General features: G+C 56.2%; 1 protein-coding gene across 1 annotated transcript in view; it reads left to right on the top strand.

The window, feature by feature from the left end:
• Positions 1-2116: 2116 nt before the first annotated feature.
• CLCN7 (chloride channel, voltage-sensitive 7) overlaps positions 2117-13241 on the top strand; it is a 25863-nt gene continuing 14738 nt past the window's right edge. Inside the window, exons 1-2 of the mRNA XM_012647736.1 lie at positions 2117-2333; positions 11162-11233. Coding sequence (XP_012503190.1) covers positions 2193-2333; positions 11162-11233 — 213 coding nt within the window. The 5' untranslated portion in view covers positions 2117-2192. The remainder of the gene's footprint in view (positions 2334-11161; positions 11234-13241) is intronic.

Here is a 13241-nt window from a genome sequence, read left to right as displayed (position 1 = left end):
GCCCCTCGAAAGGGCAAAGCCGGGGCATACCTATGAACACCTTTTCTCAAAGAACGTTGCTTGCAGTACTTCAGAGAAAGCACTGCAGAGTCATCATGGGGAAATTCAAAGCCTTGTTGAATCTCCTTCCTCTTATTTTGGGTTTAGTTTTGGTTTTGTTTTGAATTATGTTGGGGAGGGGAAGTGTTCTCTTATCTTCTCAGCCCTAGAGGCTCTAAAGAACTCTTCAAATCTTCTCATTTGGAAAATTTTCAAACCTCGAAAACCTGCAAGATGAATACATTGCACGTCAAACGTATTTATCCTAGAGTCACTGGTATTAACTATTTTTTTTTTATAAATAAGACTTTGTGTTTATCACCATTCGAAGTCTAAATTTAAACAAAATTCTTGGACCCAGGGCTCAAATCCATCAGCTGGTTCAGCTCTGGCAGCTGTCTCATCCCTGGTAGCTTTTCCAGAATGACCACCTTCGCCGTGGAGCCCTGAGTTTTTCCAATTCAAACTCAGCCTTCTCCGGACTTTCACTTTCCTAAGGACGACACCGTGGAAGGGTCACGACATCGGCCAGCCCTTTCCGTGTCTTTCCCGGAGCTGCCGGCAATCAGTGTATCGACGACGTCTTTCCAGGGATCTCTCTGCACTTCCTGGCTCATGACTTTCATCTTCCGGGTTTGGTCGTCCTGTTGGTGCTGAGCAAAAAAATCTTCCCAATACGACTGCCGTGTTTATAAAGTAAAACCAGCGTGGAACGTATGAAGCAAACAACCGCCGGTAGCCATGAAGTCCACGTGAGCGCCAGTCATGATCTGCTGCTGAGCACAGAGCACAGCTTGTCACGGATCATGCCATGGACGTTGGTCAGGCAGTTTTTGCCGTGAACATCCTCAGTAATTAGCTTGAACTTTCTAAATGCAACTTTATCATTCTGCAGATCAGCAAGGCTCACTTCAAAAACAGCCCTTGAGGCCATCAGATGCAATTTTGGTTCCTGGAGTCCTTGTGACTAGTTACTTTCCCAGCACTTCTCACGTGGAACACGCCTGGCCCTTTCCCCTCTCACAGCTCTCTCTCAGAAAGTGGACCAGCCGCTTTCTTCTTGGCTCTGTTTCTGTCACATTTTTAAGGTGCTTGTTTTTGCCCATTGCCATGGTGCTGCTCAGTGAGCCGAAGGCCAATTGTTTTCTCTTTTTTTCTGAGACAGGGTCTCACTCTGTCACCTAGGCTGGAGTGTAGTGGCACAATCACAGCTCACCGCAGCCTCCAACTCCTGGCTTCAAGCGATCCTCCCACCTCAGCCTCCTGAGCAGCTGAGACCATGGGCACATGCCACCACACCCGGCTACTTTGTAAATTTTTTGTAGACACGAGGTCCCGCTATGCTGCACAGGCTGGTCATGAACTCCTGGTGTAAAGCTATCCTCCTGCCTTGGCCTCCCAAAGTGCTGGGATTCCAGGCATGAACATTAATATTTGACCCCATTTTCCTCCTCTCTCCATAGGTAGCTACACATTGTGATTAAGGGAAGTGGCAGGTGTCACACCACAACGCATCCTAAATATTTCAGTGTGTATTTCCTAAGAACAAGGACCTTTTCTGACCCTCCCCAACACAATGATCACATTTGGGAAATTTAACACTGTGACGGCGCTGTTAGCTGATACCGTGTATATCCCGTCTTTGTCAATTGTCCCAATTGCGCCAGACCCACGTGGGGCCTTTACCCTGTCTCCTTTGATTGAGGACAGCCCCTCGGCCCGCCTTCGTCGTTGAGGACGCTGGCATTACGGAACTAACTACCCGCCCTCAGCACAGCGGGTGACCCTAAGCTTGGGCTGGTCCGCAGCGTCTTTTGCGAGACGCCACGGGAGTGAACCGAGTCCCACGAGCACCGCCGCGGGGCTCGTGCCGCCATCGCAGGGGGGCTGACGCTCGCGTGGCTGGGGCGCCGGCCGGATCCCCGCCCTCGCCTCCACAGGGCCCCTCGGCCGCAGCAACAGCGCGCTTTCCTCCGACCGCGGATCCCAGAAGCCCCCGCGCGCGCGGCCCTCGACGGCCGCCGTCGCGCTCCACGTGATCTCCGTCCCGCATCACGTGACCGCCGTCAGGGTCACGTGGCTGCCGGCGCGGGTCACCAGACCAAACACCGGGTCGGCGGCGCTTCCCGGCGGGGTGCCCTCGGCGGCGGGCCATGGCCAACGTTTCCAAGAAGGTGTCGTGGTCCGGCCGCGACCGGGACGACGAGGAGGCGGCGCCGCTGCTGCGGAGGACGGCGCGGCCCGGCGCGGGGGCGCCGCTGCTGAACGGGGCCGGACCCGCGGCCGCGCGCCAGGTGAGGCCGCTCGGGAAGCCGAAGCCTGGAGCCGCCCCGCGCCGCCGCGACCCTGCTCGGAGACCCGGCGATCGAGCCGCTGGTGGGTCCGTGACGCGCCCGGGCGCGCTCGGCGGACGGCAAGGCGGGCCCTGGCGCCGGGGTTCCGGCGTCCTGGGAGGACTCTCTGGTTGGTGTGGGGGGCGGAGGAGCCAGCGCGTTGGAGAAACGGGGTGCCCGCAGTCCTCCCGGGGCAGCCGCGGCGCGGGCTTACGCCCCGACAGTGCACCCCAGAATGGCTTTTCAGGGGAGACAGGTGGCTCTCTGCTCAGGTGACTTTTTAAAAAGTTCTAATGAATACATGAGCAGCTAATTTTATTTGTTCGATGTTTGAATCCCAGGAGATTTTGACAGTCTAGACGGCACAGTTTTCTCTTCCAGTGGGAATGACCGAGGACCTCTGTCTGCCGCGTTTCTCTGGGAGATCAGTCCTCAGTCGGGGCTTTCGGGGTGATCTTAGGAATGACGAGTATTTGTACTCAGCTTTCTCTAGCACTTAATTGAACTTGGAATGTGTAGCCCAAAACGGTAATCAACAAGTCAGGGAGGTTGGAGCCTAAGCATGTCGACGTGCAGCTTGTGTCTGTGAGAATGGTAACGTTCCAAGGATTAGGGTTACGTTTATTTCTTGGTCTATGTGTTTTGTGTTAATTTTGAGTCAATGAACCATTTTGGTTGATTGCTTGGTCTTAGTCTGATCTGCAGTTACTCTTACGTGTTCTCCTTTTGTTCTAGGTTTGTCCTTTAAACACTGATGCTGTGTTTAAAGATTAGGAAGGACATGAAAATCAGACTGCTTCTGTAGAACTTAATCTTTTCCCCATCCCTTGGAAATGCATCAGACAATGAAGGTCAAAGCCAGCTTTTTGCTGGTGGGTAGAGGCTCAGCTCCCTTTAAAGTGGAATCTCCTGCTTTCTGTTCTACGGTCTGTGTGAGGAGTGCTCTGAAGAAGATAATTTGAAGTGGTGGGACCAGGGGTGATTCTTTTCTTCTTGATACATTTTTATTTCTTTTTTCTGTTTAAGAGAAAGTAATCTGAAGTCCACAAGATAGGAGAAAACTGGCTTTAAGAGCCAGTAGGGAAAGAGATTGGAAACCTTGACGGAGGTTGGATTTGGGTTTATCTCGGGACTGAATATGCCTGGGTTTTCCTACTTCTCTTTGCAAGTAGATACAGGCTATTTTGGAAAGAACCTGTTATCTCTTCCCTTAAAAATCATTGCAAGCTGTTTTGTTTGTTGGTATTTAATAACTGATTAGCTGCTGTTCCACAATTACGAAATATTGATCATGCACTTGCTCTGTGGCTGTCTCCATGCAGTTTGTGTAGGACACAGGTACATGAAGCAGTTTTCTTCCCCCTAGAAACAGGCCCAGAGCGCTATGAGGACTGTCTAGGGAGCCCCAGGGGCAGAAGGGGTCACATTGGTGCTCCATCTTGAAGAGCGTATAGTCTGGAATACAGTGTGGGGCACGGAGGGCGGCCTTGCTGGGCACATGAGCTGACTTTGCGTGTGGAAGCTGGGAACTCCAGTCCTAAAGGATGCTTGGCTTGCCTGGCAGAGTGATTGGAAAGGCGGGGTCTAGAGGCTGGCAGACCTGTTAGGCCAGGTAGCCTGGGAAGCCTCTGTACTCCGAGCACTGGACCAGAGCCTCCACACGCCCCAGTTTTCTCATCTGCAAAAAAGTTAATTATGTGACTAGCACTGAGCAGGATGCCTGTCAAAAAACACACTCTTAATGAATATTAGTCGTTCGTTCTCAGTAGCATTAAAAGCAGCAACACAAAAGTGATTCATCTTTGTTTTTGACATTCACGCGTGCCTCTGTTAGCAGCTGACTGAATTTCTTGGTGCTGTCTTTCTTAGGGAAGGATGTGCTCTGACCAGCAGGCAGAGCTCACAGTTACGACCAGGGCCACCCAAGGTCCAGCAGACGGGCTTCCAGGGCCATTTGGAGCTAAAATAGGCAACCTAGGCAAATAACAGCTCTGCAGGAATGATCCACTGAACTGAATGTGAGGGCTTGTCCTGGCTGTCTCCTGGCCCTTTGGGGTTTGTTGCAGGGTTTCCAGAGTTGGACAGTGACATCGTTGGCACTGGCACAGCTGCCCGAGCGCCGCAGTGGTAGCTGCTGGGGGCAGGGTGTACTGGGGCCGGGTCTGTTCGAGTTTGGGCCGAAGCTTAAAGCTCAGGCCCTCGGGGCCACCTGTGGGTTGCTGTTCCGGTTCTCAGGCCCATCTTGCTGGGTGGGGGTGGCAGTCACTGCCTGTCTGGTGCTGAGACAGGGAGAGGGTGAAGTCAGCCCGCAAGTCATGGTCATGTGTGTGGGCAGTGGGAAGCCAGGCGTTTTGAGAACTTACAGAAAGAGTCTGTTTGTTCTGGTTTCACTTAGGGGTTGAAAAAAAGTCTGCTTGAGCCAGGACCAGATGGCTGTAGGGCTGGGGTGGGGTGGGGCATGGGTATTTGAGGTATTCGTAAATACAGGACATTCCTGGGAACTCACTTTGGGAAGCTCCCCCTGAGAGCCCCAGCAGTGTAGGGATCCGAGTTGGAGCCACAGAACAGAGTCTGAGGGTGCTGTGGGGGAGTGCCAGAGACCTGGGGGTGCTCCAGAGCTGCAGGGGAAGGTCCTCTGGTCATCCCCAGTGGCCCTTTGAGCTCTGCTCAACTTGAGTGAGCGCCCCAGTGTTCTCTCGGAAGTCCCCTGCCTCCCCGTAGCCCGACATTGTAACTGTCCTACTGTCCTCCTCCTCCAGCTACCCACCCCATTCCCCTTTTGTGCAGGGCCGGCTGCCTCCCCGAGAGCTCCCTGAATTCTGTCTCCCTGCTGCCCTCAGGGAGCACCTGCCGGGGCCCAGCGTGGGTGGGATAGCGCCAGTGGAGGAGTAGGCGAGGCCTGTGCCCAGCAGCGCGGAGGGCGGAGGGACGGGCTGCTCTCAGCGCGTCCTGCTCCCGCTCGGCCGCCAGGTCTCAGCTTCAATGCTCCTGCGCCTGCAGGCTGCCTGGCTGCATCCGAGGCAAACCTGTCCCTCGTGTTCTCTGTGGCCGTTTAGCAGTTTACACTTTGCTGTGTGTCACCTTGTTTCCTTTGTCCATAGCCGCTGCTAAGGCAGCTTCTGTCCTCGGGGAGCCCGGCACGAGGTGGGTGCTCGGTGGGTGCAGAGCGGGTCGAGTGGAGTGGCAGACAGCCTTTAAAATTGTTTGAAAAAGTTTTTTAATTGTGGTAAAAAACACATATCATGAAATTTGCCATATTAATTTTTAAGTACACGTCTCAGTTGTGTTAAGATGTTTATGTTGTTGTGCAGCCAATCTCCAGAACGTATCACGTGCAGAGTGAAACCCCGCACCCGCCAAACAACTCTCCCTTCCCTGCCTACCCGGCTGCCCGTCTGCTCTCTCGTGAGCGTGACTCCCCTACCGACCTGCGTACGAGGAGTCACATGGGATGTGTCGCCTTGTGGCTGGCTTATTTCACTCGGCGTGATGTCCTCGAGGTCCGCCCTGTGGTAGCACATGTCAGTGCGTCATTCCTCTGGATGCTGAATGACTTCGTGGTGTGGACGGACCACACTGTGCTCCCCCATTCACCGTCAGTGGGCGCTTGGGTCATGTCCACCTTTCACCTGTCATGAGTGGTGCCGCTATGACCTTGCGTGTTCAAGTATCTCTTTGAGACTCTGCTTCCAGTTCTTTTAGGTGTTTGCCCAGAGGTGGAATTGCTGGATCATACGGTTGTTTTATGTTTAATTTTTTGAGTGACAGCCCTGTGGTTTTCCATGGTGGCTGCACCATTTGACATTCCCACCAGCAGTGCACAGAGCGTGCCAGTTTCTCCGCCTCCTCGCCAACACTTGCTCTTTCCTTTCCTTTCTTTCTTTTTTTTGATGGCAGCCATCCTAGTGGGTGTAAAGTGGAGTCTCATCGTGGTTTTGCGCTTCTTCTCATGTGCTTATTGGCCATTTGTATATCTTCTTTGGAGAAATCTCTGTTAGTCCTTTGCCCATGTTTTAATCAGGTGGTTTAGTTTTTTGGTGGTTGAGTTGTAGTTCTTTATGTATTGTGAGTTTTATTCACTTATCAGCGATTTGCAAAAATTCTCTCTCATTTTATAGGTAGCCCTTTCTCTCTGTTGATTGTTTCCTTAGAGGTGCAGAAGTTCTTAACTTTGACATAGTCCCACTTGTCTATAGAATTTTTTGGCGGGGGAGTTGGGGATAGGGTCTTACTCTGTCACCCAGGCTGGAGTGCAGTGACATCATCATAGCTCACTACAACCTCATACTCCTGGGCTCAAGTGATCCTCCTGTCTCAGCCTCCGAAATAGCTGGGACTACAGGTGTGCACCACCATGCCCGGCTAATTTTTCTATTTTTTGTAGAGACAGGGTCTTGCTCTTGCTCAGGCTGGTCTCCAACTCCTGGCCTCAAGTGATCCTCCCTCCTCAGCCTCCCAAAATGCTGAGATTACAGGCGTGAACCCCTGTGCCTGGCCTATAACATATTTTTAACTTCTAAATAATTATGCATTCACAGGAAGTTGCAAAGGTAGCACAGAGAGGGCTCGCGAGCTCCTCACAGGTCTCCTTCAGTGTTCACATTTACGTAGCTCGAGCCCGGTACCAGAGCAGAGCTTGTCGTGGTCCGGGCGTGTCAGTTGTGTGATGCGTTAACAAGGTGCAGAGTGTTAATATCTCCATCGCCGCCGCATTTCCATCTTGCCCTGCCTGTGTGGCAGCCCTCCCCAGCCCCGGCCGCCGCTGCCTCCCGCAGCCCTGCAGGCTGCCGTTCAGCACAGGAGATGGGCGGCCTGCTGTCTGCGGAGGGGCTGTGGGCCGACAGCTTTCAGTGGGTGACGCCCTTCAGGTGCATCCAGGTTGTGCCTGTCAGTGGTTTGAGGAACAATGAGCATTTCGTGTACCTCGCACTTACAAAAGAAAGAGGCTGCACTGATAAAATCGCTTCTAGTGAATGGATTTTTCCAGCACGAGAGAGCGCTGAGGCAAGTGTTGGCGCGAAGGCGCTGGTGGGGTCCTGCTTTGCGAGCCGCCGCTTTTCGTTTTAAGCAGGAGCCACGGATTCCCTGCGGGGCTGGGGTGTGTCTACATCCCCCCACTCCAGGCAGCAGTGGGGGTTGGCCAGGGGCCTCCTGGGGTGTCCCTCCTGTGTCAGCCTCGAGAATTTGCAGCTCTGCCTGCTGCCGCCAGGGGATGCTCTTGCGGGTGTGGACGCGGCCCCCTGGGAGTCCTCCAGACCCGGTGGTCAGGACGGGTCTGCTGCCCAGACTGTCCCCAGGGTCTGTGGTCTGTGGTCCTCAGAAACTGCCTCAGACGTCCGAGGCAAATGCTTCACGGGGTCCCACGCTGGGCGCCCCGTGGTGCCTGATGGCGTTTGGCTTGTCGGTGTCGTGGTCGGCAGCGGACGCAGCGCTGTGTCCAGGCGGCGCCGTCTGTGCGCCCCGCCTGCAGGCTGAGAGCGGCTCGAGTCTCCAGTGCTCCTTTCACAACGCCGACACTGCTCAGCTGGGGCTGCGCGCTCTGCGCCGGTCTGCCTGGCCGCCCAGCGCGTGTGGAAGTTTCCTTGAGGAAGCTCACTGGGTTCACAGTGGCTGGACGGCCCTGGCTGTCCGTGTGGTCAGGCTTGGCCTGTCACATGCACCTCTGCACACAGGCCGAGCAGGGCCGAGGCCGGGCTGCAGCCTCACCAGGCCACCGCCTGGGGGAGTTCACTCGAGGCCAGGTCCCTTCTGGGTCAGTGCAGTGTTCCATGGGGCTGAGGAGCTGCGCATCTTTCCTAGGGATTCAGCTGTTTGGGGCCTTTTTTGTGTTTTTTGAAAGAGAAGCACACATTTTTCTCATTGATCACTTGCACTGACGTTTACCGCGCATAACAAAAGCGCGCAGCTCGGCGATCGTCCTGTGAGCTGCACCTCGGAACTGATCACCTGTTGTGGGGTGAACGGTGCCGATCCCCCCAAAAAATGTGTCCACATCCTGACCCCAGGACCTGGGAACGGCGATGTCTTCAAGTTAAGATGAGTCGTCCTGGAGTAGGACGCCATGGCTGGTGTCCTTAGGAGAAGAGAGAAGTTTGACACGGACACACGCAGAGGAGGTGGCTGTGAGGCGACAGTGGCAGACTGGAGTGACGCGGCCACAGTCAGGGGACAGAGGAGCCCCAGACGCTGGGGGAGGCGAGGGTGGCTCTTCGTCGGGAGCCCCTGGAGGAAGTGTGCCCCTGTGGCCTCCAGAGCAGGGGAGGGCACTGGTTGTTTCTGCCTCCAGCGTGTGCTGCGTGGTCACGGCAGCCACGGGAGACTCACACCCCCAGCAGCGGGGCCAGCGTCCCCACAGGTCACCCGTGTGGCTCTACAGGGCAGCTGACTTGGCCTTGAACTTCACGCACGTGGAATCGCACACAGGCACTTGTGTCTGCCCCACGGCGCAGCGTTCATGGGAGGCTGGCCGTGTGTGTGGCAGCGACTCGCTCCTTGCCGGTGCTGTGTGTAGGGCTGCCAGATAAAATACGGGACACCAGCTATATTTGAATTTTTAGATAAACAATAAATTTTTAATGTAAGTTCTATGCAATATTTGTAACATATTTTAGTAAAAAGTTACTTGTTTATCTGAAATTCAGATCCAACTGGTATGCAGTGTGCAACCCTGGTCGTTTGAGCTGCCGTGCTTTCTGCGCCCCTCCTGCTGTGGCCTGTTGCAGTGGCCAGGGTGGCCTACCATGCCGCGGCTCTTGGGCACGGCTGGCCCGCCTGCTGCAGGGCCTTCCCTGCTGCGCTGCCACATGCACCCGGCAGAGAGCCTCAGGGAGCCCACGCCGGGCAGAAAGGACACTGAGGGTGCGGGCTCTGCGCGGTACTCAGTGGTGCGTCCCTTTCAGGGTGGGCGTTTGCAGCAAAGCGGAAACACGTTTCCAACAAGGAACAGCCAGAGTCACCCAGGGGCCTTGCAGTGGCTTGAAGGTGGGAGGTGCCAGAAAAGTCTCTCTAGAGCGACGCAGAGGGCGGCCCCTCTGGGTAACAGTGAGGAGGTGGGGGCCTTCCTCACAGTCAGATGGTTTGGTTCCAGTTCTGGCGCCTCTGGGATCGGGGTCAGAGGTTCCAGAGCCAGCCCACAGGGCTGCTTTCTGGTGGCGAAACCCGGAGTCAGATGCCTCCTCCTGGCCAGGCAACACCTTCCTCCAGTCTCGTGCTGGGTCCCTCGTTCCCAGCCGGGCTTCCTGGGGCATGTTTCTCACAGGTCATCGGAAGGGGCGTGTGGCGGCTCCACGGTGTCTGGCAGTGGGAACGAGAGGCGGCTCCGCCGTGTCTGGCAGTGGGAACGAGAGGCGGTACTTTCGTCAGTCTGCCCACTCGTGCGCCCTGACCTCAGAGATGGAGGGCCCTGGGGGCGTCCCCTGCTCCAGGAGAGGAGCACCCTCTGGCAGTGTCAGCAAGGACAGTGGCGGCTGCCCAGGTCCCCACCTGCCAGTAGCACCGGGCTGTGGTTGGGACGGGACGGGTGGGGGGCGCACAGAGGGCAAAGGGAGATCTAGGCGGCCTGGGGCTGGGGACAGGAAGGCTCGTTGTTTTGGGAACGGGACGGCGGTGGGTGACAGGGAGCCCCTTTGCTTCAGGGGCGATCTCCCCAGAGGAGGCAGGACCCAGCCCACCCCACCCATGGCTTGCAGAGACCTCAAGTCCGGAACCTTCCTTCTCTGCCCTGGTCTCCTTACCTGCCTGTCATGGCTGCGATCCCCACGTCTGGGTAAGGTGGGCTGAGAATCAGCCTCCAGGCGCAGCTGACCCACATGCCCCATCCTGGCCCAGATGGCTCCTGGCACCGTCACCTTCGGTTTCGGGTCACTGAGAAGTGTTTATGGGCCTCTGGCTGGGTCCAGGGAGTGGGTGATAAGGGGAGATCAGTGGATGGACAGACCAGGTGGCCGGGGTGGCCGCTGCCCGGGGCGGGGGTGGGGCCTTGGGGTGGCCTGTCGGCTGCTGGAGCTGATTTCTGGCGCTAGGTTCTCCTCACGGGGCTGCTGGCCTGACGCAGATGACACACAGATGACATGCAGGTAACATGCAGACAGCACGCAAATGACACACAGGTGACACTCAGATGACATGCAGATAAGCTTCAGCTGAGGAACCAGCCCTCCTTCCCCTCCCCCCCAGCAATGTTGGTAGTTTCAGGAAATAGTTGAAATTGGAGAACTAATGACGTAGCCTCTTAGGAGAAAGAAGGACGAGCGCGTGAGAGCCGTCTCCTCCCAGCCTGCCCAGTGCTCGGCGGGTCTGCGTCCCACGAGGAGGCGCTAGCGAGTGGGGGCTCAGTGAGCCACGTGGGTGCCACAGCACTGGCATTGGCTGCCCTGCACCTGCCAGGACCCTGCCCAGCTCTGCCCGCAGGCTGTCCTTCCAGCGGGGAGGGGGCCAGGCAGGGCCTCAGGACCGGCTGGCAGGGAGGGGGTCTCGGTGGCGGGGCGCTGGCCTGGCTGTGGGGCACCCCCGGCCTCCATCCTGCTGGGCGGCAGGTGCCTCGTCTTCAGTCTAGAGCAGGGAGCCCGGTGCGTCTGCGCCGGGCTGGACTTCTTGTTGACAGGCCGTGGTGGCCGGAACAGGCCTGGACTCCAGCGCCCAGGGCGGCTCGTCCTGGCCCGGCTGTCCCCCGACCCTGTTCCTGCCTGACCTCTGGCAGGGGCGGGGCAACATGTGGGGCAGGCGGGGAGGACGCGCAGTCACCGCCTTCTGGTGTCCCAGCGCCTTCACGATTTCTCTTCTGTTTTCAGTCGCCTCGTTCTGCACTTTTCCGAATCGGACAGATGAGCAACGTGGAGCTGGACGATGAGCTTCTAGACCCGGTGAGTCGGGGGGTCCCTGTCCTGGGGGCTTCGCTTCGCCGGACCATCAGGCAAGAGGGTGGGCATGGGCAGACGGCAGGCAGACAGTGGGGCCTCGAGGCCGGGTGCCTGGTGAAGGCTGTTTGGGGGGCCCCAGGACAGAGCCCGAGGCCAAGTGACCATCGGTAGCCGGGTGAGCAGAGGTGGGCAGAAGAACGCAAGGCTCCCGGGCCTGGCAGGGTGAGCGTGCTCTGGGCGCAGGAAGCTAGTTGGGCACAGGTGCCGTGGGCAGTGGCTCTGCGGCGGGTCAAGGACAGGGGGCCCCCGGAGATCGTGAAGGGGCAGTGATGTCCCCTGATGTCAGAGGGCAAGGATTCTGGTGTCCCCTGCTAACGACCCCTCCAGCCACCGTGCCAGCGGTTGTCCTGGGAGGGCTTTCTGAGGCCCCTTCGCAGCAGAACTTGCAGTGTCCTTCATCCTTGGTGGCATCTCACGGTGGCTGATTTGGGTTTCCTGGTGCCAGTGAGGCCGAGCATCTTCCCGTGCTGTTTATCCTCTTTGGAGAAACACCTGTTCTGATCCTGCGCCCGTTTTTTTAATATGGTGGAAAAACACGTATTGAGAATGAGCCAGATGGACTCGAGTCCAGATGACCTGGCTCTGTTGGCAGCATCCGGAGCGTCCTGGTGAGGACCTTCTCCCCAGCAGGTCCCGCTGGGGCTGCCGTGGCCACGTCAGTGCGCGAGTCCACGGCCTGTCTGGTCTGGAGCCTGCTGGCCTTGTCCACGCGAGCACAGCCTGTGGTCGTCTGTCTTCTTGGCAGCCCAGTGGTCAGGTGACGGCCTGGCAGTCAAACTTGTTTCTCCTGGGGGCAGAGGTATTTCGGCTGTGTCTGGGGCCGCAGAGTCACGGGCCACCGGCAGGGGAGTGACGTGTGGCTCTGTTTCTGTGGCTGTGGACGCCTCTAGGCGCTGCCTCCTTGGCCTTTAAAGCCTTTGCTTTGGCCTCGCCTTGGGAGGGCTGGGAGAGCAGAGAGCGCGGGTGTGCGGTTCAGAAATCGTCACTTCCCGCCTCGAGGCCTGGAGCCGGCCCGGCACGCCTGTGTCAGGAGCGCCGTCTTTTGATAGGATTGTTTGTCCTTTTACGATTGAGTGGCAGGAGCTCCTCACATATCCGTGTGTACCAGGCGCCCGACTGTAAAAGCCTTCTCCCATCCGCGGGTTCTCTTTCCACTTCCCGGCCATGTCCTTTGGCGCGCAGAAGGTTTCGTCTGGCCGAAGTTCACTGTGTCTGTTTTTCCTTTTGTTGCTTGTGCTTCTGGTGCCACTTCTAGGAAACCACTGCCTAAGCCAGGGGCATAAAGCCATTTTTTTCTCAAAGCTTTGTAGTTTTAGGTCTTCGATCCATTCTGAGTTAATTTTGGGGCGTGGCGTAAGGTCTAGCTGCACCCTTTTGCTTGTGGAAATCCGGTGGTACCAGCACCATTTACTGGAAATACTGTTTTTCTCCATCGAACTGTCTTGACACCACGTTGAAAATCAGTTGACCAGAGTGTTTTTGTTTTACCCCTGGACTGTCCATTCTGTCCCGTGTGTCTGCACGTCTGTCCTGGTGCCAGTGCCACCCTGTCTTGCTTACTGTAGCTTTGAGGCAAGTTTTGAAACTAGGAAGTATGAGTCCTCCAGCTTTTTCTTCTTCCTCTTCAAGATCTCTTGGGTTATTCAGGGTCCCTTTTCTTCCACAGACTTTAGGGTCAGCTTGTCAATTTATTCCAAAAAAGTCAGCTGAAATTCAGGTAAGCATTGCATTGAGTCTTAACAATGGAAAGTCTTCTATATATGAGCACAGAATATCTTACTATTTATTTAGATCCTTAATGTTTCCAACAGTGTTTGGTAAGCTGGGCACAGTAGCTCCTGCCTTTAGTCCCAGCTGTTCGGGAAGCTGAGGCAGGAAGATTGCTTGAGGCCAGGAATTTGAGACCAGACTGGGTAACATAGCAAGATCCCCTGCATCTTTTTTTAAATTA

This window comes from Propithecus coquereli, unplaced genomic scaffold (assembly GCF_000956105.1).
Source record: "Propithecus coquereli isolate 6110/MARCELLA unplaced genomic scaffold, Pcoq_1.0 Scaffold27, whole genome shotgun sequence".
NCBI lineage: Eukaryota > Metazoa > Chordata > Mammalia > Primates > Indriidae > Propithecus > Propithecus coquereli.
This window is presented reverse-complemented; position numbering and strand designations above follow the sequence as displayed.